Genomic DNA, 22,398 nt, shown 5'->3' with positions numbered 1-22,398 from the left:
AGGGACAGAGAGAGAGAGAGAGAGAGAGAGAGAGAGAGAGAGACTCTTAAGCAGGCTCCATGCTCCGTGCAGAGTCCGATTGGGAACTCAATCCCATGACCCTGGAATCATGACCTGAGCCCAGATCAAGAGTTGGATGCTCAACTGACTGAGCCACCCCGGCGCCCCAAGTTTTTCAGATTTAAAAGTCTTTAGAGTTTCATGGAAAACACAAGGCTTGTCTATCTTTAGGTAAAGAAGAGCAAAGTACAATCAGGTAATTAACCTTCCTGGGAGTGGAGGAATTCTACCATTAGACTGATGAATTAGTAACGGTATCATCTCCTCTGTCCCCACCTCTGAAGTGGTAGAATGACAGGCACAGCAGCTTTAAATAAGGATCAGTATGTCCCATCAAAATTACTGACAAAGGTTTAGTTTCTATCCCAGCCGGCTGGTTGTGGATAATGGCAAAATGTTAAGAACCCTGTGACATTAAATGGTCTTGCATAATATTTGGTGTGAGGGTGTCTGTAGCTCCAGATCTCATACCAGCTGAAATTTCTGGTTAAATCTTCCCTTGGTTAACTTGGATGACAGTTGTCTTCTGTAGTGGATAAGCATCTTTCAACTCCAGGAAGATTTAGAATTAAGAATAGAAATGTCTAAGAGAATCAGAGTAATATTTTTCTGTTAAGGGATATGTGCATATTTGCATATTTACTTATCATTTTTATGTACTTGTAATTTAAGGATATATGGCTAGTGAGGGTGATAAGCATGCAATTCCACCTTTAAATGTATTATGGAATACGGGGTGCCTGGGTGGCTCAGTCGGTTGAGCGCCCGACTTTGGCTCAGGTCATGATCTCGCGGTGTGTGAGTTCGAGCCCCACGTCGGGCTCTGTGCTGATGGCTCGGAACCTGGAGCCTGCATCAGATTCTGTGTCTCCCTCTTTCTCTGCCCCTCCCCTGCTCACGCTCTGTCTCTCTGTCAAAAATAAATAAACATTAAAAATTTTTTTTAATGTATTATGGAATAATGGAGGTCTGTGATTTTTTACATAAAAATTTATGGTAAGTCACTTTTGTGGAACATTTAGGAGAAGTTTAGGCTTATTTATAAGTCTAATTTACTAGGTTTATAAAAATATTTATATGTAAATTATTATGCTTTATTGAGTAAGACAGTTGAGGAACTAAGAAGGAAATAAAATACGTTTATAAATGTAGGTAAAAAATTTTGGTGGCATTTAATTAACCAGGTTTGAAATGGGACAAAACACTGTTCAAAAGCATCTTAAAAATGACTTCTAAAATCTGTCAGTCTTGTATATAGGAAAAGATTTGTGAGCTGAATCTAAAAGTTTTAAGGAATAACTGAATTTTTACATTTTTTAACTTTAATAAGTTGAATACTTTTAAAAATCAAATTAAGCTTCTGAAGAGTACGAAAGGTACCCTAGAGGATACAAGACAACTCATATAGTTGTTCAATGTATTTGAAGACCTATAGTATTCAATGTATTTCTGGGTGTGATTGATTTATTCGTTGGATAATGAGGGAAGACTTAACCTAACATGGCCTGTTAGGCCTAACATGGCCTAACAACTAAAATGTCTAAAGTTCTTTTTAGAACTGGGACTTATCATTAAAGGTTAACTTTTGTGAAGTCACTTGATTTATGCAGAAGGTGCCACTGCAGTTTAGTAGGGAAAGGTGGGTCTTGTCACTAAATCCTTCTGGGTTAATTGAGTATTTATGGGGGGAGGAAATCTTGACCCCTCCTACCACACATCATATAGAAGAATTAATTTGAAATAGATCATTACCTAAAATGTAAAAGATAGTAAGATAAGGCTTCCAGAAGAGAACATGAAAGGATAATATCATGATTTTGGAGTAGCACAGACTTATGAAACTGGACACAAAATTATTAAAGAGAAAAGATTGGTAAATCAGAATTCTAAAACTATGAACTTCTCGTCATGAAGAGAGACACCAGTAAGAGAGTGAAAAGGCAAGCCATATACTAGAAGATATTTACAGTGCCTGTATCTGACAAAGGACTTGCATCCAGAATATATAAAGAATGACAGTCAATAAATCAATAAGAAAAAGACAACTGGTTGAAAAAAAAAAAAGGTGAACTAAAAGCTGGAATAGATACTGTACAAAAGACAGCGTTTACGTGGCCAAGAAGCATATTGTTGAAAAGGGGCTCAGCATCCATAGTCAGGAAAGGCAAAGTAAAGCCATAATGAGATGCCATTGTACCTCCACCAGAATGGCTGGGATGGGGTGACTGCTAGTCTTATATATTGTTGATGCGAACGTAGCATGACGTCATCACTTTGGAAAACTGTTTGGCTACATTTGCTAAAGCTACTCGTACATGTACTTGATGATCCAGCAGTTCTGTTCCTGGGTACATAACAAAGAAATGAATGCTTACGTTTACCATGAACATAACCCCATATTCGTAGAAGCTTTAATAATAGCGTCAAATGGAAAACAGCGCAAGTGTTCATCAACGGTAGAATAGATATGTTGTAATTATATTTACACAATAAAATACCACACAACGTTGAAGGAAGATGAACTCATGCTCCGTGCAGGAACATGGATGGATTTCACAGGTAATGTTGAGAGAAAGACCAAGTAAAAGTATGTACCGTAGGATTCCATTTCCCTGAAACTAGCACAGGCAAACCCAACTTACGATAATAAGGTCAGATAGTGCTTACCTTCTGGGTTGATGTTGACTAAAAGGAACCATGAAAAAGCTTTCTGAGATATTGGGAAGTGTTCTATATCTTCATCTACTGGTGGTTATATGGTATTAATATTTATTGAGTTGTGTACTGTGTTTACATTTTACTGAACATGTTATATTAGTGACAAATAGATTTACAAATTCTATGAAGTATTAACATCTCCATTTACAGAGGAAGAACATGACGAGTATAGATAGTAAGTAATATGTTCATATAATCAGTAATTGGTAGACCAATTTTTTTTTTTTTGAGAGAGAGAGAGAGAGAGCACGAGTGGGGAGGGACAGAGAGAGGGAGAGAGAATCCCAAGCAGGCTCCACGCTGCCAGCATAGAGCCCATCTTGCGAACTATTAGATCACGACCTGAGCCAAAACCAAGAGTCGGACGCTTAAGTGACTGAGCCACCCAGCTGCCCCTAGGATTCTAAATCTCATGCTGACTTCAGATCACCATGTTGTTTCTCTGTGAGGATAGGAATAGTGCTTATGATTTTTTTTTAAAATTTATTTATTTTGAGGGAGAGAGAGAGAGTGTGTGGGAGGGGCAGAGAGAGAGGGAGAAAGAGAATCCTAAGCAGGCTTGCAGGGCTCCAACTCACGAATGAGTGAGATCATGACCTGAGCTGAAATCAAAAGTCAGACGCTTAACTGACGGAGCCACCCAGGTGCCCTGCAATGTTTTTATGTCAGTAGTATACCCAGCATAGTTCTGTACTTATTAGGTGAACAATAAATATTTACTGATTTGAAAAAATAGCAGTCATATATATGATGAGAGTGGACATAAAATTCTTAATCATTAATGTTTAGTTTCAAATCCTAAGTCCTCTCATTTCTATTTAAGCTTTGTTTGTTTGTTTGTTTTTTCTTTTTTTTTTTTTTTTTTAAAGAGTAGTTACATTTTTCAACGTTTATTTATTTTTGGGACAGAGAGAGGCAGAACATGAACGGGGGAAGGGGCAGAGAGAGAGGGAGACACAGAATCGGAAACAGGCTCCAGGCTCTGAGCCATCAGCCCAGAGCCTGACGCGGGGCTCGAACTCACGGACCGTGAGATCGTGACCTGGCTGAAGTCGGACGCTTAACCGACTGCACCACCCAGGCGCCCCTAAGCTTTGTTTTTTACCTCCTGATTTCTTAACAGATAATTTCTCCTGGACTCAGAAGTCTCATATGTTGACTCCCAAGTTCTTATAGCCAAAATATCAGTATGAACTACTTGGAACTTATGTTTCTTATCTTTTTATTAGATGTGGAGGAGGTGTTTTTCTGTTTTTTTAATTCTGTAGTTATGTAAGTTAATCTGATAGCAAAATAAAATTATTTTTCCTTCTTGTCCAGAAGTTAAATTTAAACAATCTGGGTTATGTTCTTGGGCATATATAGGACCTGTTCTAAATTACTTATTCTTATACCAGAATTCTAACAATGTATGAACAAAAAAAAATTAGAATAATGATGAAACAAAATGCTAGAAGAAATAGAGGTCAATGGGTAGGAATCTTAAGAACAATTGGAGAAAATTGTGCTAGTATTGTAGACCCTGTTACTTAATATGGTGTGGAATGAAGGGTGTCTTCGAAAGAGGGCTTCTTCCCTTGACTTCTGGAACCATGGAAGAGTGATGCTATAATACAGACAGTTCTCTTTCTGTTGCTTGATGTTTTATGGAGATTTGCCAGGCAGTAGTCTAGTAGGTTCAACCGAGGATGTGGACTCTGAGCCCACGCCCCCTAGCACGTGCGTCTTTCTGGAACATGCCAAAAACTTTGTAGCAATTCTGTAATTTCGCTTTTTAGGTGCCCGGATCTTTTACTCAGTGTTGTAGTATAATCAGATTTAAAGTTTCATTAACTACTGAGCAGATAATGTAAATAATTCAAATTACGGACGGTAGAAGGCGTCACAACACAATAGCTTCCATGGACCCCGCGAAGAGTTTAGGATAAAGAACTGAACTGTTGCTTTTGAAGATCCCCTATGAGCTCCTCTGCATTCCATTCCCCTCCCTCCCCGTTCAGAGTTAGGCACTGTCCTGGACTTGGGATTTATTATTCCCTTGCCTTTCTTTACTTTTAGTACACATATTTATGTCCCCAAACAGTATCCTATGTTGCTGTCTGTCTGTGTCTTTTGAACCCACCTTTTCACTCACCATAATTGTCCTGAGATTCATCTAGTGTTGTTCCATGTGGTTATAATTCACGTTCATGTGTATATTGTGAATTATATCATTATGTGAATATATATGCATTTGTTCTGATACTGGACAGTTGGGTTGTTTTCAGGTGTTTGCTGTTACAACTAGTGCTGATAAGAACGTTTCCATAGAATGTTGATACTTAATATAGCTTAGAAAGAGGAAACACTGGATTTTGGAACAAATTAGGCTTATTTGCATATGACAGAAAGCGCATTTCTTTCCGTTTCTAGAGGGGAATCTAGGAGAACTGAGTATAGTGCAGACCTTCTAATCTTGTATCTGCAGCTCGATCAGATATTCTCTATCTCGGGAATACTGTAAGCTAGTACAGTGTCGTCTTCTCTTTGACCATCGGGGCAGAGGTTGGTGGTGCCGTGTAACCCTACTGAAGCCTCTTTTTAAACGAGACCCGTAAAAGAAGCCCCGAGACTTCTTTTTTTCCCCCTCAGCCTGGAAGCTGTCACTGAATCCTTAAATTGAAGCATGACATTGTGCAGTGATGCGCTAATGGAGGAAGTACAGAACAGAATCAAGGATGTCCTTTGGGAAGTTGCCAGGGTCTGTTACAAATGTAATATCCAACCGCAGCGAGATGCAACCGAAGACTTTTTCTCGGAGCACAGGCACCCTTTCCGCGAGGCTGCGGGTCTTGCCCCAAAGGGCACCTCTGGCTTCTCGAGCAGTTTCGTTCAGACCGCATACAAGCCCATCAGAATGGTGAGTGGCGCGACAAGGTCAGCGGCGGCGAACACTTGGGACGCAAGCCTGTGCCAGAGCTTGGACATCATTCTTCTCACGGCACAGCCTGCCTGGGCTGGATGCGTGTGCCAACCGGACTGAAGCGGGACCCCTAAGCCACCGCTGGAGAGCAAGCCGAGGCGGGGAATGTGCCAGCCGCGAAGGCAGAAGAAACGTTTCAGGACTCACTACGGCTCAGCCCCGGGCGCTGAGGCCTCGCGGGCAGGCCCAGCAACTGACGAGCAGCCTGGCACGCAGCTGTAGGGGACGGGCTTGCTGCTGGGGAGCAAAAGCTTCAGGCTGCCTGTGCCTCTAAAAAGCAGGCCCACAGACAACGACGGACTGTTTGAATAGCAGGCGCAGCTGCCACCAGAAGGGCGGACTTGGCGCACGTTGTGCGTGGAAGAGAGCGCGGCTCTCCTTGTGTCGTCTTGGGCCTTCCCCACGAGTCCGATTCAGGGAAGGCGTTTACGCACGCGCAAATGCGCGCACCCCAGAGTAAAGGGCTGCCCTGCTGCTTTCCGCTCCTTCAGCAAAAGGGAGCAAACGCTCGGTCAAAAGATAGTTGTTGCAGTGAAATGCCGGGAACAGAGCGCGTAACGTTTTTGGTTGTCTTAAATCCGTCTCATCACAGTGTTGCTTTGTTGGCAGATGCTTAAAAGACTAAGCTTGCCCTAAACTGATAATGCAGTAATATCTTTGTATTTGAAAATGCCTTGTAACCAGTTCCTTTCCCGTGATGTCTTTCACAAGATTGCCCATTCATCTTTGTCTCCTCCTGGGGCCTAGCACACTAGTGGCCATATACCTCCTAATAGGTGGTCAATAAATAATTATTGAGCTGAGTCAGCTCCAAGGATTCAGATGTCAGTGTGTAATGACCGAAGAGCCCTAGCTTCTCTTATCCCAGCAGTTTCATGCGGCGGTCTCATTCCAACAGTCTGAAGATGCTGTATTAGACCTGCCATATGTCAACAGTTTTTTGTTTTTTGGTTTTTTGTTTTTTTTTGTTTTTTTTTGTTTTTTTACCTCTATTGCCTTAAGTTGGCATCCTTCCTGGCTTTTCATCTGTTTTTCCGTGTTGCTGGGTTCTGAGTTATATACATGTCTCACTTCTGATATCAGGGAGAGAGACTCCGTGATGAGTTGGATGAACTGAAAGCCTGAAGTTGGAAAAGGGATAATAATAGGTAGGGCATATGGGTAAAAAAAAAAAGGAATACACATATGGGATCTCAAGGGCTACAAGTGAAGGCAGAGCAGTAGAGAGAGAAAAGATAGGAAAACAGAAGCAGAGACAGTCCAAGGAAGAAGAACCAAGAGATTAGGCACAGAGTGGATAGAGTCCCCGTAGCACCCAAAGAGAGATGCTAAATACTGTGCTAAGAAACCTTAGAGTTTCGCTATTGAAGAGGAAGTGTTTTGCATCACAGGGAACAAAATGCGTCACTTGGTGCCCATGCTTACTTTTATGTAGTTGTCAACACTTAAAAGACATTGAGGTATAATTGACATGCAACATTAGCGTCAGGTGTAGAACCAGACGATTCAGTATTTTTGTATGTTGTGAAATGGGCTGCCATGTGTCTAGTTAACATCCTTCGCCATACATGGGGCTCTGAGTTCTTCGTTCACATCTGGGGGCCTGTGTAATTTGAACGATCCTGTGATTTTTGGCACCTTCGATGCAAGAATAACATTTTCACACAAAAGTGAATTTGCATGTGAAAAATTGCATTGTTTAGCCCTACTGCTTATAATTTGATGAATGAAATGCTGGGTTTTCCAGCACAGAAGCAGAGGAAATAATTTTGATTGTAATCAGTAAATTAAGTCGACTGCGCGAATAGTTGTATTTTGAATTCCTGTCCTTTCAGCTTTTAATGCTTTTGCAAAAGTTGAAGTATAATTTACATGCAATGTGATATTAGTTTCAAATGCATTTGTTTTTTTAAAAGTTACTTAGTTTGGGTTTAAGACAGTAATGAATAAAGTAATTGACTTTCCATTACACTATTAAGATTGTTAGATGGAAATAGTCTGTATTGCCCTCTATTGGTGATTAATAGTTATTTTTGACAAAATAATTGCTGTTATACATATCATTTATATGTACTTAAAAATTGTATCAACCAGTCTATTTTATAGAAAAGCACTACTGCCCCCCCCCCCCCCGAAAAGTACTTTTAAGAACTGATCTAATAGTTGTAGCTATGAATTGGCAAAAGGGAAACGATGGAGATTTAGGGCTTCTTGATTGAATAGTTTTATTGACTACAAGAGCATCAAACTACTTTTGCCTTTGATTAATTTTCATTTTCATTTTTTTCCTGTCAGAGCTCCACCTCAGATAAGGCGTCCCAATCGAGAAGTAAGACCTCTGAGGAAAGAAATGCCCGGAGCGGGAGCCCGGGGACCTGTGGGCCGAGCACATCCTATATCGAAGAGTGAAAAACCCTCCACCAGTAGAGACAAGGATTATAGAGCAAAAGGAAGAGAGGATAAGGCAAGACTCTCTTTGTAACTCGTTCACTTGAGGCCCATGGCTTTTGGTGAATATTATCACATCTTTCAGGTTTTCAGGGTACCCCTGGTTTTGACACAGAAGAGAGTGAAAACAAAAAAAAAAGTCCGATTCAGAACTCCAAGCAGTCTTTGCAATCTAAGCAGAACCCCGCAATGCTAATAACCTCAGAGGTGTATTTCAATAAAGACTCACAGATCTTTAGTAAAACGGGTCTTTGGGAGAAATACTCAAAGTTTTAAAACTTAAAATATATTTGAACAAGTATTCTGAATTGAAATGAGCAATAAATGAAAACAGTTGTAGGGGAAGGACTTAACGCGGATATCGGTTTTTTTTCTCTTAACGAGAGAATTTTCCTGGGTTGGGGTTCACTGTGTGCATTTACTTTATCTGGGAAATTCATCCGTGAATAAACATAGTACTAGGTGGCGATTCTGTACTGCCCTTACAATGGACTTTAGAAACATGGGCTGAAGATAATCTTATAGAGTAGGGAGCCAGCCAGGATGATCTGACCCATCTTTTAGCTTTAGTTTTAGTGAAAACAAAATTAGATTTTTAGCGATAGCATTTCCCATTTCCATTGTGACGTCATAAATGAATGATGATGATTATTGAATTGCAACCAAGAAGTTGAACATTTTCCTAGCTAGAGATTCAGGATATGTCATCATGTCGATACCAGAACACTTATAATGAAAATATAACTTACCACTAATAGCAAGTTGTTATCCTTAAAGATTAGATGCTGTGTTGGAATATTTTTATGATGTATGATTTCAATTAGAAGATAAGGACTCTGCACAGACCACCTTCCTAGGCCTTGTGTCTGGTAGAATACAACCGGTGTTTTTGGAGTATTTCTCATGAGCTAGATTCAGAGATAGATTCTGCTTGTCTGCCTCGCTAGGACACAGCAAAGGAATTAGATATTTTTACATTGATAATTTGTCGGAGCTATTATACCATAAAACAGTAAGTGATTCCATCTCCGATCCTTTTTGGGATTCATGAGGGACACCAATAAATTAATTAATTGTTCCTGCTGGTGAAATTGTACTGTTTTCCCCCCATTATCAAAAGCCATCTGAATGGATACTTAAAAATCTCTATGTTATCTGTCATTTTTGTTTCTTTCCTTGTTCTTCATTTTGTCAGTTAACCCTGGCGTGCACTTTGGAACATAAAGTAGAGGCTAAAGTCCAACCGTCACTCTGCTCGTAGCTTTCAGGAAAACTTTTAGAACTGTGTGAGGAAATGCCAGGCTTTCACCGTAATTTCACATAACGCAAGAGAATAACCTTGGTCTTGGTTTATTTGGATGCTTCCTTGTTGGGCAGCATTCAGAGCAATTAGACATTAATCCATGAAACCATCCCATGAAGTAGGTAGTCCCCTTTTTCCCATTTTACAAATGAAGAAACCGAGGGAGAGAGCCGAAGTACCTAGCCCCAGGTCATAGATTAAGGAATGGAGCTTGGAATGGAATTTGTGAAGTCACAGATCTTTTTCCTCTTTATTTTAGGATTTTTTCATATTATGGAATATCCCTACCAAACTAGATTAAAAATATGGATTGGATTTGAAAAGAGTCCCGGAACAATTAAATAAATGTTGATTTTTAATGTGATTCGTCAGCAAAGAACAAAGCAATGAGGCAGCATTTGCTGAATGTCAGATTTTTCTGGAGATTGCAAATTGTCTTTCTCTTAAAAAGTTCCAAATAATTTTCTAAATCCTATTCTTTCACTGACATGTAAGTACTCAGAATGTCACTGGAAAGTAAGCCCTTTATTTTTTTAAAAAGAGAACTCTACAGTTGTTTGAAGATAAAAGATGTCTTCTGAGTCACTCTGGACACAAAAGGGACTACAATTAAGAGAAACGAATGCAAAGTTTATTAGTATTTGAAAAGCGTACGTGGTTCAGTTATGATCATTGTAAGCACTCAAATACCCATTAGAATGTCCCTAAAACTCACTGAGACCTGTGATAGGGTTCGAGGAAGTTTAGGTGAAACTGCTTTTGAAAGCTAATTTGAAAATGAGTACCTTGTATTGGACGCCTCCTCAGAGATATTTTGGTTCCCAGTGCTGTTGGTTTTTTAAAATTAGTTTTGTGTATTGCAACCAGCTTTTTTTTTTTTTTTTTTTTTTTAAAGAAGAGTAGACTAGAAAATTCAGAATGCATTGGCGATAGTAAGGACACTATTATTTTGAGGAAAAGTATTTAGTTACATGAATATGTATAAAAATTATATAATTATATATTTGTATACAGTAGCTCATGATCTCAGATGAATTTGTACTTCAACGCTTAACTTTATAGATGTAAAAAAAAAAAAAAGTGAGGACATGAGAATACCTCACCCAAGATTCTCAGTATCGTTGGATGTTTGAAGCTTTATATATATGGTGGCTTACTTAACTCCTATAAGTTTCTGTGACCTCAGCATTATTTCCCCTGTTCTACATATGAAGAAATTGAGGCACCAGCCTCGTACCTGCGCAAGTCGGTGCGGGAACTAGGAGTTGAACTCTTTGAACACCTGGGCTTTTAATCGGTTTGCTATGCAGCCTCTTGTTTGAAAACGCTTACTGTCTTATTTTAATGTATCACGGATGCCTTTTATAAGATTTTCCAGCTCCTTTTCTGAGAGTGATTAAGCACCCCCTCCCCCGTCCCCCCCTCCTCCCGCTCTTTTTTTAAAACTGTTGACAGGTTTCCAGTGAGGTCCAAGCTTAAAAATACTGGTTTTTAACCAGTAACCATCACTGTGTATGGTGATCTGTTGTCCAGCCCTTACAGTTTTTCTCTCCCTGAGGTCCACAGACTCATCATAAGCCAGTTTGTTACCCTGTTTACTTAACACACCTTTATTGTGTGCGTACTTTGTATTAGTCATACTTTGCAGGGACTGGGAATACAGACTCTAATAAAGTGTGACTCCTGACCTCACGCTGATTATTTTCTTATTGATGAGAGGGAGTCAGAAGAATCAGTTCACCTTTACAGCTATATTTGTCAGTCTTATTTGAATGTACCTGAGAACGTTCGATGTATTATTATTTCTTTTTAAAGATTTTTATCCTTTCTAAGTAATCTCTATACCCAACAGGGGGCTCAAGCCCACAACTCTGAGATCAAGAGTCACGTGCTCCACCAGTTGAGCCGGCCAGGTGCCCCTTGATGTATTATTATTTAACTGTTTAAACCTAGGGTCGGTATAGAAATAGACACAGAAATAATCAGTGCATTTTTTTATTGAAAAAAGATGGTTTAAAAATATTAGGTAGCAGAGGAAATGTTTTTGTACTACAACCGAAAATAAGTTTAATTCATAAAACTCTGATTCTCAAGTATTTTCAGACTATGGCTCTGTGGTGAATTAACTCTTAGTGAAATGAGCAGTACTGATTAAAGCTGTATATGCTTTTAAATAGAATTCAGAATAAAGCATGGTAAATTATATTAATAGAATTAATTTAAAATTATTACATGTCAATGACTTTATTTCATTGAATTTCACGTAACAAATGACCCTTTTTGACTCCTTTCCTTCTCATCCCTGAGTAAGTGTAGGGATGTCTGGATGTCTGATGTGGAGAGATGTTATAAACTGGATTGAGAGCTGTTGATGGGTCCTTGTACAGATGAACAGTGACTTGAAGAAAACTTTTTTTTTTTTTCCTTGAAGAAAAGGATACCATCATATGGGTACTATTTGACGAACGATGATCATCTAACTAGCAGTGTACTGGTAAACGTTCAGTAACTAGTTTCCTGAAAATGTGCGTGTATATACACGTTCACACATTTGTTATAAATCTGATGTTAAGGATGTGTAGCACATCATTACAAATCATAGAATATATAGTACAATTATTGTAAATTTTGTAGAGCTAATGGACTCTCACACAAGGCCTCTGCTGAGTTTTACTAATCTTGTATCTGTGGCCAACCTATGGTTGCAGATAACAGATGAAGAGAAATGTAGTTCTGACATGAATGTTGGGTGGTATTTTTTTTCATTAGTGAGTAAGATGAAAGTGTAACAATAGAAATGTATGTCGGTAGTTCATTCATTCAGCAGGTATTTGAGCAACTTCGATGAATCGGATCATGGTTTTCAGATCCTGGAAAAATATTTCCTTAATTTCTGCGCTATTTAGGAAGTAACAACTGCGGAAATGACAGACTTTTAAGTTTCACCTGCATTAACATTCCCCCCCCCCTTATTTTCTTAAGTCTAGACTGTTAACAAAACAATCAAGCCCCGATTTATACCATCAGCTGATTTCTGTGGTATAAGTACTTCTATGACTGATTCCAAACTACTGGCGTGATGTTGCTGACCTCAGTTGAGATGAACTTAGACATCACTGGGACTGTGGGCCAGTGGTTTTTTATTACTAATTAGCTAGTAATTCTGATGCTGGGTAGCTCACCACCTAACAAGAGCAATGACCCCTTTGTTAGACAGAACCCATTGTTAGAAAATTGTTTTGCTGATCTGAAATTTATATCCTTTGTTACTTTCTATTGGTCCCAGTTCTTTCTTTTAGAATAAGATAGAGGAGATGGAGGTAAACAGGTCAGTTGGTCATGTGGCTCCATTAGTGTTTGCTTCTTTACCTTAAATGTCTCTAGTGTCCTTGATTCTCCTCTCTATGATGTGGTTTTTCAATCCTTTCTCACCCTGGGTATCCTTCTCTGGGTCTAATTCACTTGTCACCTGAAACGCAAGACTCAGAGCTGTAACTGACCATCTTCCACTTCATCTGCCCGTGTGGGGAGGCACACAATAAAATGCAAAAACCGTTGTTTGTGCTTGAGGCCAAGCTGTGTTATTAATGGACTCTATCTAATATTGGGTTAGTTGCTAATTTTAGCCTCGTTTTTTTTTTTTTCAAATAGAATGATGAGCCAATACTAATGAAAGATCATTAACAAATCTGTCTTGATAAGGGTAATTGAGATGTTAGCAAAAAGATACTAAAATATTTTGAGGAAAAGGGGCTGTTAGACTTCATGCTAAATATCAGATTCTTGCTAGTGTTGACCTTTGTCAATTAATGTGAAAATCTAAGCAAAGAAGTCTAAGATCGTTTCGGTGTTATTGCAGCTAGTATTGTTATCATTAGTAAACTGTACAGGTAATAATATCTTGGGTGAGGTTATCTTAGTTGCCTGAAAACTCAGTCCCTTTTAGGTATTACAGTTAGTCTAGCCCGTGAACTGAAACTACAGTTACTTATATTTGATATCCCTATTCCAGGTTAGCTGGGTATTTGTTTTGAAGGATAATGGTCACCCATTTTGTTGATTTCTCAATGTAACCAAATGATTTACTTTTAGTTTCCCTAATTTTTTTCTTTAATAACCTCACCATTTTGATTTGTGAAAGTTCCTAGAATCTTTTTTGCTTAATTTGTACTCAGATCTCATCTCTACCTTTCATAAACTTTGGATTCTAGGGCAGGTCATTTGACTGGCTTACACCTTTATTTCCTCTTCTGCGAATTAAGAGGCTTGACCTTGAGTAGTGTAATAGAGGCTTTTCTTTCTCTGCTTCTTCTCCTCCCTCCACCCCATCCTTTTCCCACATGGTAGGCAGAAGGATCATTTAAAAATGTAAATCGGATCCTGTTACTTCCCTATTGAACACATTTCAGAAATTTCCCCGTGCACTTAGAATAAAGTCCAAACTCCTCACTGTGACCTGCAGGCGCCTAGGTGAGCTGGCGCCTGCCTTCCTCTCCAATCTGTTTTATTTGCTCAATACCTTTGAGCCACCCTGACCACCCACATTTTTCGTAGCATTTCGCAGTTTATGATTATGTGTGTTTTTGTTTTGTTTACTTGTTACTTGTTTCCCCTACCAGACTAGATGCTCAATGAGGGCAGATAGTGTATATGCATTCACCGATAAAACCTACTGCACAATGAAATGTGTTAGACAGATGCTCACGTATTTATTATTCTTAAAAATCCTCTGATTTCTATTACTTTCAGATAAGTGTACAGCTTTTTGTTTCTCTTGGTAGTATTTATCAAGTCTTTCCTACCACTTGGACATTCATATTAAAATGGATGTCTACCTACATTTTTTAATAGTAATTTTTTGGTAGGTCTTAAATTACGATGCCATTTCAAGACTTAAGTCTCAGATATATCAGTTTCTGTTGCATTCTTTAGTTGACTTATTTCTAGAAGAGGTGTTTTTTTTTTTTTTTTTTTTTAAGTTTATTTATTTTGAGAGAGAAAGAGAGCACGAGCAGGGGAGGGGGAGAGAGAGAGAATCCCAAGTGCAGAGCCGGATGCGGGGCTTGAACCCACAAACTGTGAGATCATGACCTGAGCTGAAGTCAAGAGCTGGATGCTCAACAGACTGAGCCCTCGAAAAGTTTTTAAAGGGATTAGTTTCTGGTGATTTGTTTGAATGTGGCTTTGTAACTGTGCCCTACCTGTATTATAAAATGTGATTCTAGGCCGAGCTCATTTTAAACTTGTAGATGTAATGTTTGTTGTGTAGGTATGCCAGAAATTTACTCTTTTTTTTTTTTAATATTTATTTATTTTTGAGAGAGAGAGAGAGACAGAGACAGAGCACAAGAGGGGGAGGGGTGGAGAGAGAGGGAGACACAGAATCCGAAGCAGGCTCCAGGCTCTGAGCTGTCAGCACAGAGCCCCATGCAGTGCTTGAACTCGTGAACTGTGGGATCATGACCTGAGCTGAAATTGGATGCTTAACTGACTGAGCCACCCAGGCGCCCCAAAATTTACTCTTTTTCATAGTGTCAGTATTGATATCTATCATCTGAAATACAAGAATCTTTCTGAAAATTCAGCTTGATAGTGTCACTGTGCTACCTAGAAACAGAAAATTGTTCATTTTTTTGGGTCGAGTCACCAAGATTACTATTTGGTCATTTACCTAGTGGCTTAATGAACTAGAGCATTTGCCCAAAGGGAGCCATTTAGTCCCCTGTCAGCACTTATGGTCAAGCCTATGGTGTATCTCAGATGAAGTGTGGTAGGAGGGGTTCATTGCTGTTCTCTCCCTTCAGATTTAAGCTTAGGATATTGACTCATTTTTTGACTACTTTCCCTTTCGTTTTTGTATTAGACAGTAACTGTGGGGCTGAAGCTCTGGGGAGGTATTTGGCTCTGTCCCCTGACGTCGTTCCATTGGTTGAACTATCTCTAGCAACTGAGCACATTTCATTTCAAGCTCTTCAAAGCTGAGGAAATCTTGGCAGAACCCCATAGAAAACAGAGCATGTAATTCTTTTTTTAAAGCCACCATATTATTAAATGAAGAATTGGGGTAAAGTATATTGCTTTAGTGGTCTTAATAGCACTACTTAAAAAGGTCCTTTTACCATTAGCATTACAATGACTTTATGATGTGGTCCAAGGACCTTTCTAGGAAGAAACCCCTGAATCCTGAGGGGCGCTTAGAGTAACAGGGAAAAGGCTTTGTAAGAAGCAGTTCAGAGTCCCAACTCTTTCCCTATATGCAGCCTCTTCTTGGTTGCTTTGAAGGATGTCATAGTTTGTAAAGCTCTTAAGCTGTAAGCTGACTCAATTAGGCATGAGATGGTCTGATGTTGTGCACAGGGCACGGGCTCGGGGAGTCAGGAAGAGATGCATTAAAATCTCTACTCTGCCATTTAATAATTATGGGTGATTAAGTTATTTCACCTGAGTCCTAGGTCCTCATTTGTAGAAATAAGGATAATAATACCTACCTTCTTGTGAGTATTAAATGAGATAGTTATATGTGAGATTTATTGGCAGGTAGTAGGTTCTCAGTGAATTAAGGTTGTTTTGTCCTCTGCATTAATAGTCTGTGTATTCTCTGGTGGTGGTGGAAATTCCCTGCATCCACAAATTCAGAAATCTCTAGCAAGGGTCATTTTAGTCTTACTTGCAACTGTCCGTCCACGGATGTAAATTTGAAGGAGTGGATAATAAAGTTGGCCAATTCATCTGTTTCTGAGGAAATGAACAAGGAAGGGTGGCATTTGGGTAATCAGAAAACGCTATCTTAAAATAACAAAAAAATTATTTAAAATGATTACATTATAATATTTTGAAACTCAGTGATGTTAATTAAAATTATCTTGGTTTTTTTGTGTTTTTAAAAAATGTTTATTTATTTTGAGAGAAAGAGTGCCTGTGTCAGGAGGGGGCAGAGAGAAAGAGAGAGAGAATCGCAAGCAGGCTCTGAGTTGTCGGCACAGAGCCCAGTGCGGGGCTCGATCCCACAGACCGTGAGATCATGACCTGAGCCAAGATCTAGAGTTGGACGTTCAACCAACTGAGCCACCCAGCCGCCCCTAAAATGATCTTTTGTTATTGAACGGTACTTTTTTTTATATCTGTCTCCAGGGAAGGAAGAATATGCAAGACGGTGCAAGTGATGGTGAAATTCCCAAATTTGATGGTGCGGGCTATGATAAGGATCTGGTAGAAACTCTTGAGAGAGACATCGTATCCAGGAATCCTAGCATTCATTGGTTAGTCTTTAAGTTCTTAAATTAAAGTAGCAGAGAAAACAAGTTATTGGCTGGCCTGGTGTGAGTCTTTTCTTATTATCCATTAATCTTCCTGACTGTGACTTCATGCCTAATATATGAGTGTGTAGGATTGACAGGACAATTCTTTCAAAATATAACCAAGACATTTTACATGTTAATTTGATGTTGACATAACTGATGAAGGTTGTTAATTGAATAACATGTCCTAATTAATAACTGCCATATGTTTTCACTGATCATTTTATGCAGTATTAATTAAATCATTGTTCTTAATGTAATAATAACTTCATAAATAAAAAATTTAAAAGAATGAGTATTGCCCATAAGTCAGAGGTGTCCTTGAATAAACACGAAACTTTGCTGTTGTTGCAAAGGGATGACATAGCAGATTTGGAAGAAGCTAAGAAGTTGCTCAGGGAAGCTGTTGTTCTGCCAATGTGGATGCCTGACTTTTTCAAAGGGATTAGAAGGCCGTGGAAGGTGAGCATTTATTAAAATAAAATAGGTATAAAAATGTGGCTTACGTGATAATGAACAACACCGTTGTGGTTTCTTTATGTGTGTGTTAGCACAGTGAGTAAAAGCTGGAGGAGGTTTGTGTACCCCGTAAGTACCTGGATTTGAATTTGTAGTCGAGGTGTGTTGCCCCTGCATGGCAAGAGAGGGACAGAGTGTTGAAATTACCGTCTTCAGTTGAGTCACTCCCCTCGGGTTTGCCAAGCTAGGGATTAGCTTTAAGAATTTTCTGGATGTCTGTTTCTGTAGATAAAAAAATTAAGAAGCGAATTGAAGAGTCTATTTATTTATTTATTTACTTACTTATTTATTTGGTAATCTGTACACCTCACCTGGGGCTCAGATTCAACGACCTCAAGGTCAGGAGTTGCATGCTCTCCCAACAGAGCCAGCCAGGTGCCCCTAAACAGCAGGTAATCTCATAGAATAAGTGTTTGATCACATAAATGCCTTTCTAAAAGTTGACGTATTTCTCACCGTTAATTATTTTGGTCACTTCATTTCAGCATGGTATAATTCTAAGACATGCCCTCTACTTTAGATTAAAAAGTCTGCCCAGGGCTAGTTCCCAAGTCCGTTGCTTTTATTTTGGCATATTAAAAAAGAACCTTCTGACAGTGGCTGCCTGGAACTTTGTTTGGTCTTAGTCACAGGCAAATCTGACTGACAGAGTGAAATAAAACCATGATCTTACTTTGCCCTTCTGAATTACGTAGGAAGGTCTGTTTCTCTTCTCAGTATCTCTTTCTCTTTGGACATGCCTTACAGTAAAGAAGAGGAGAAATTGTGTATTTACACAAATAGCTTGGAATACCCATAGCATTTTGATTGTCTTCTACAATTTAAAAACTTTTGTGGACTGTTACAAATCTACCAAATTTTGGTAACATATTACTGTATATTCCCTTTTTATTGTAACTGTTAAAACAATACTTAAAAGAGAGAAAAGTAGGTATTTAAAAGTACGTATTTAAAGGAGCTTTAAGGGGCGCCTGGGTGGCTCAGTCGGTTAAGTGGCTGACTTCGGCTCAGGTCATGATCTCGCGGTTCGTGAGTTCGAGCCCCGCGTCGGGCTCTGTGCTGACAGCTCAGAGTCTGGAGCCTGTTTCGGATTCTGTGTCTCCCTCTCTCTGACCCTCCCCCGTTCATGCTCTGTCTCTCTCTGTCTCAAAAATAAATAAAAAAACGTTAAAAAAAATAAAAAAAAAATAAAGGAGCTTTAAGACAGCAGGAATAGTAGGCATACACCCACCTATCACGATGAGCCCTGTAAATCTTTTTTTTATAAAGTTTATTTGTTTATTTTGAGAGAAAGAGAGCAAGCAGGGGCGGGGGGAGGGCAGAGAGAGAGGGAGAGAGAATCCCAAGTGGACTCAGTGCTGTCAGCGTGGAGCCTGATGAAGGGCTTGAACTCAAAAACTGTGGGATCATGACCCGAGCCAAAATCAAGAGTTGGAGGCTTAACTGACTGAGTCACCCAGGCGCCCCAAGCTCTGTAAGTCTTTAGCAGGAGGTTGATTTGCAGATGTAGAAAGATCACCTTGACCAGAAGTATGGAGGATGGACTGGAGATGGGCATAGATGGATATAGATGAGGAATCTGATTAAGAAGATGTGGCACCAGTCGAGCTGAACAGTGAGGACCTGAACAAAGGCATTTGTTATTTGGCCAGTGAAAAATGGGTGGATTTATGAGATATATAAAAGATATGACTAATAGTTTATAGGGATGAGGAAGAGGGACAAGTTGTATGACCCCCAAATTCCAGGCTTAATTGAAGGAGTGTGCAGTTACTTGGGACACCGGCTACTTTGGGCCAAACCTCATAGGTTGAGGGCACTTTTCCGTGGGACTGTCCTCACTTCAGATGCCAGCTGCCAACTTGGGCGTCCCCAGGTCTCCTTCACTTCTGGCCAGCTGGCTATAAATTTGGGGGTTCTTACTATCCCCTTAGATTTGGCAATTCTCTAGAATGACTCACAGACCTTAGGAAAGCATTGTACTTACAATCACAATTTTTATCATAGCAAATGGAGGCAAATCGGGACTAGCCAAGGGAAGAAATGCATAGGGGCACGATCAGGAGGATGCCGGAAGCGAAGCTTCTGTTGTTTTTTTGTCCGTAGAGTCAGGTTGCTTTGCCCTCCTAGCACATGGGTGTGTGACAATACATAGAGTCCTGCCAGCAAGGAAGCTCACTCGAGCTTCACTGTGGAGGGTTTTTATTGGGGTGTCATTACATAGCTGGGATTGATTGAAATCACTGCCCACGTGTCTCAGTCTCCAGTCTCCTTTCTCTAGAGGTCTAGTTGACATCACTCAACCCAAAGTTGGCTCAAAGTCCTAACGCTCTGATCCTATGGTTGGTTTTTCTGGCAAGGCCAGCCACCATCTGAATCATCTCATCAGCATAAACTATATAGGGGCCTACCATGAGTCCCCACATTAACATAAAATTTCAGGATTCAAATGAAACAACAAAGACACTCCTGTCACTTTGGAAATTCCGAGGATTTGTGGTCTCCACCTCCCAGGAACTGGGGGAAAAAAACAGCCAAATCCTTTATTATACAGCACGCATACTATAAACTGACACTGGAAATTGAGAAGAGGCGCAGGTTTAAATAGAAACAAAATATGTTCAGGTAAATACTCAGCAAGTAATTGGAAATAGAGGTGTGGAGCTTAGGACAGAGTTTGGATTTAAATTAAAATAGTGAGACTATGCATGTGGATGAGATGGTTCAAGGAGGTCTATAAAGGGAAAAGAGAGAAAGGCTTGGAATCGCTTTGGGAATGTAAAGGGCAGAGGAAGAGGAGACCCGAAAGGCACTGAAGAGAGTCCCAAGTAGGAGGAGTCTCAGGGAAGGAAGAGGCTCATAGAATGAACCCAGGGAGGAACCATTTCAGGAAGAAGGGAATGAACGTCAGGTATCGGCACCGTCAATGGACAGAGAGAAGGAGAAACGACAGAAGTTGAAAAATGACCCTGGCATTAGTAAATTAGGCAGTTTTAGTGAATCAGTGGAGGCGGAAGGCGGATTGTAGCTCATGAAGAAAAAATAGTAAACACATACCATTTCTTTAAGAAGGTTGGCTGAGAAGGGAAGGCGAGGTGAATAGTAGCTAGAGGATATGTAGGGTCGAGTGAAGGATTTTTTGTTAACAGGACAGATTTAAGTCTGTGTATATACTGAGGGAAGGAGCCGATAGAGAAGGAGATACAGGAAACCGAGGAGATAATCGAAGGAGGAGCTGTACTGTGTGAATCTATCTATGTACAGATGCTAATTTTGGAAATTAGCCCCTGTTGGAGGTGGCCCCATTGAAGGACATTACAGGAACTGAGAAGGGCATTCAAAGGGGACATTGGAAAAAGAAATAATGAATCTGGCTATAGCTGTGTTATATTAGTTGTTTTTACAGTTTCCAAAATACCAATCTCCTGCACCCTTGTGAAAGGCTCCTTGCAAAGCAAAATACTTTTTATAAAAGTAGTGTTTTAAATCCTAGTGACCTCTGCTCTTTCTGGGTGTCTGAATCCTATAACTGTGTTAACCTGAAAAATAAAACTCAGTTACTTTATCAGCAAAAACTGGGTTTATTTAGGAGTAGCAGAGAATTGCAATTTAGGACAAGCAAGCTATGGCAGAACCATAGGCAAGACTGGAGAACAAAGGAGAGGAACACTCTTTTATAGAGCAAAGGGGAAATTGGGAGGCCTGTTGCAAAGAAAAAGTGTATTGGAGGGGCTCCTGGGTGGCTCAGTCAGCTAAGCATCTGACTGTCGGACTCTTGATTTAGAGTACTGAGTTGGCCTCTGCACTGACAGCAGGAAGCCTGCTTGGGATTCTCCCTCGCTCTCGCTCTCTCTCTCTCTCCCTGCACCCCCTCCACACTGCTGCTTCTCTTTCTGTCGAAATAAATAAACATAAAAAAAAAAAAAAAAAAAAGGAAAAGTCTATTGGAGCAAAGTGTAAGGTTAAAGTATAGTGGTTTTTCATTGGCTGGGTTATGATACTCTTTCATTGGCTGGACTGTTGCCAGGGGAGTAGAAAAACCTTTCTTCCTCCTGCTGGGGTGGTAAAGTAGCTAAGGTAGCATAGACTTGCAAGACCGATCTCTTCCCGTTGGGTCTGCAATCGACTAGGGGTTGTAGGGTGTGAGAGCTCCCCCTTCTGGCCTCCAGGCTCTATTTTAAAAGAGTTTTTTCCTTTTCTTAATTTTTACACTAGAAAAGGGTTTGGACGGTTTCTAAATTTCTGAAACTTTTATGTGCACATAGTTTTCAAAATGTAAATCCCCAGAAGCCTATTAAGCCAAATAAATGGGAAGGAATTATTAAGATCATCCACTATTATACAAAAGAAATGTAGCGTCACCTATATATCGGCACTCCCATTAAAAGTGTCAGAAGAAAATAGGAAGTATCTGAGAATCCAATAGTCTTCAACGCTAAAGGATTGGTGTTCTTGAATAATTTTTACTCCTTAGTGATTTATTTTTATAGAATAGTTTTGTTTTTAAAGGTATTAAGTAACTAAAATGTAGTTTTGAGTCTGTTACACTTAGTGGCTCCTTCATCGGTAACACTATCGTATGTAAACTATTGTCTAGCACATTAAAGCTGACGAAATGCTAGCTAAATTGGTTATGCTTGAATTGCCACTAGATTTCAGTTACCTTACTAACTGATAAGTGGATCTAGTTTTGATTAAAAACTGTGTATTATGTAATGTGGAAGATTGGTTTTGTCCCATAGGAGGGCACATTCTACTAGATGTGGTAGAAAAGGTTTTATTTTATGTTTAAATAGAGCAGTCATTCTTAAGCAGTGCTCAAGACTATACATACGTATCTTCTTCCAGGCTTAAGAAAATTGGGTCGGTTCTTTTTTTTTTTTTTTTTTTTTTTAATTTATTTGTTTATTTTGAGAGCGAGAGTATGAGTGGGGGAGGACCAGAGAGAGACTAAGAGAGAGAGAAACCCAAGCAGACTCCACACTGACAACACAGAGCCCAGAGGGTGGCTCAAACTCATGAACCGTGAGATCATGACCTGAGTCGAAACCAAGAGTTGGACGCTTAACCAACTGAGCCACCCAGGTGCC

At 39.7% G+C, this 22,398-nt stretch overlaps 1 protein-coding gene across 13 annotated transcripts in view; it reads left to right on the top strand.

Annotated features, from left to right (window-relative positions):
- The window catches only part of KATNAL1 (katanin catalytic subunit A1 like 1), a 109,367-nt gene that overhangs the window by 39,656 nt on the left and 47,313 nt on the right, over positions 1–22,398 (top strand). For all 13 annotated transcript variants that reach the window (XR_006220065.1, XR_006220049.1, XR_006220030.1 and 10 more), the window contains 3 exons: positions 8,036–8,204; positions 16,623–16,750; positions 17,146–17,251. Coding sequence is in view for 1 of the 13 variants with exons in the window: in XM_042992789.1 (XP_042848723.1) it covers positions 8,036–8,204; positions 16,623–16,750; positions 17,146–17,251 (403 nt within the window). In the remaining 12 variants the exon portion in view is untranslated. The remainder of the gene's footprint in view (positions 1–8,035; positions 8,205–16,622; positions 16,751–17,145; positions 17,252–22,398) is intronic.

The sequence above is a fragment of the Panthera tigris genome, chromosome A1 (assembly GCF_018350195.1).
Source record: "Panthera tigris isolate Pti1 chromosome A1, P.tigris_Pti1_mat1.1, whole genome shotgun sequence".
Taxonomy (NCBI): Eukaryota; Metazoa; Chordata; class Mammalia; order Carnivora; family Felidae; genus Panthera; species Panthera tigris.
The sequence above is the reverse complement of the archived record's forward strand: the minus strand, read 5'-3'. Positions and strand labels throughout refer to the sequence as shown.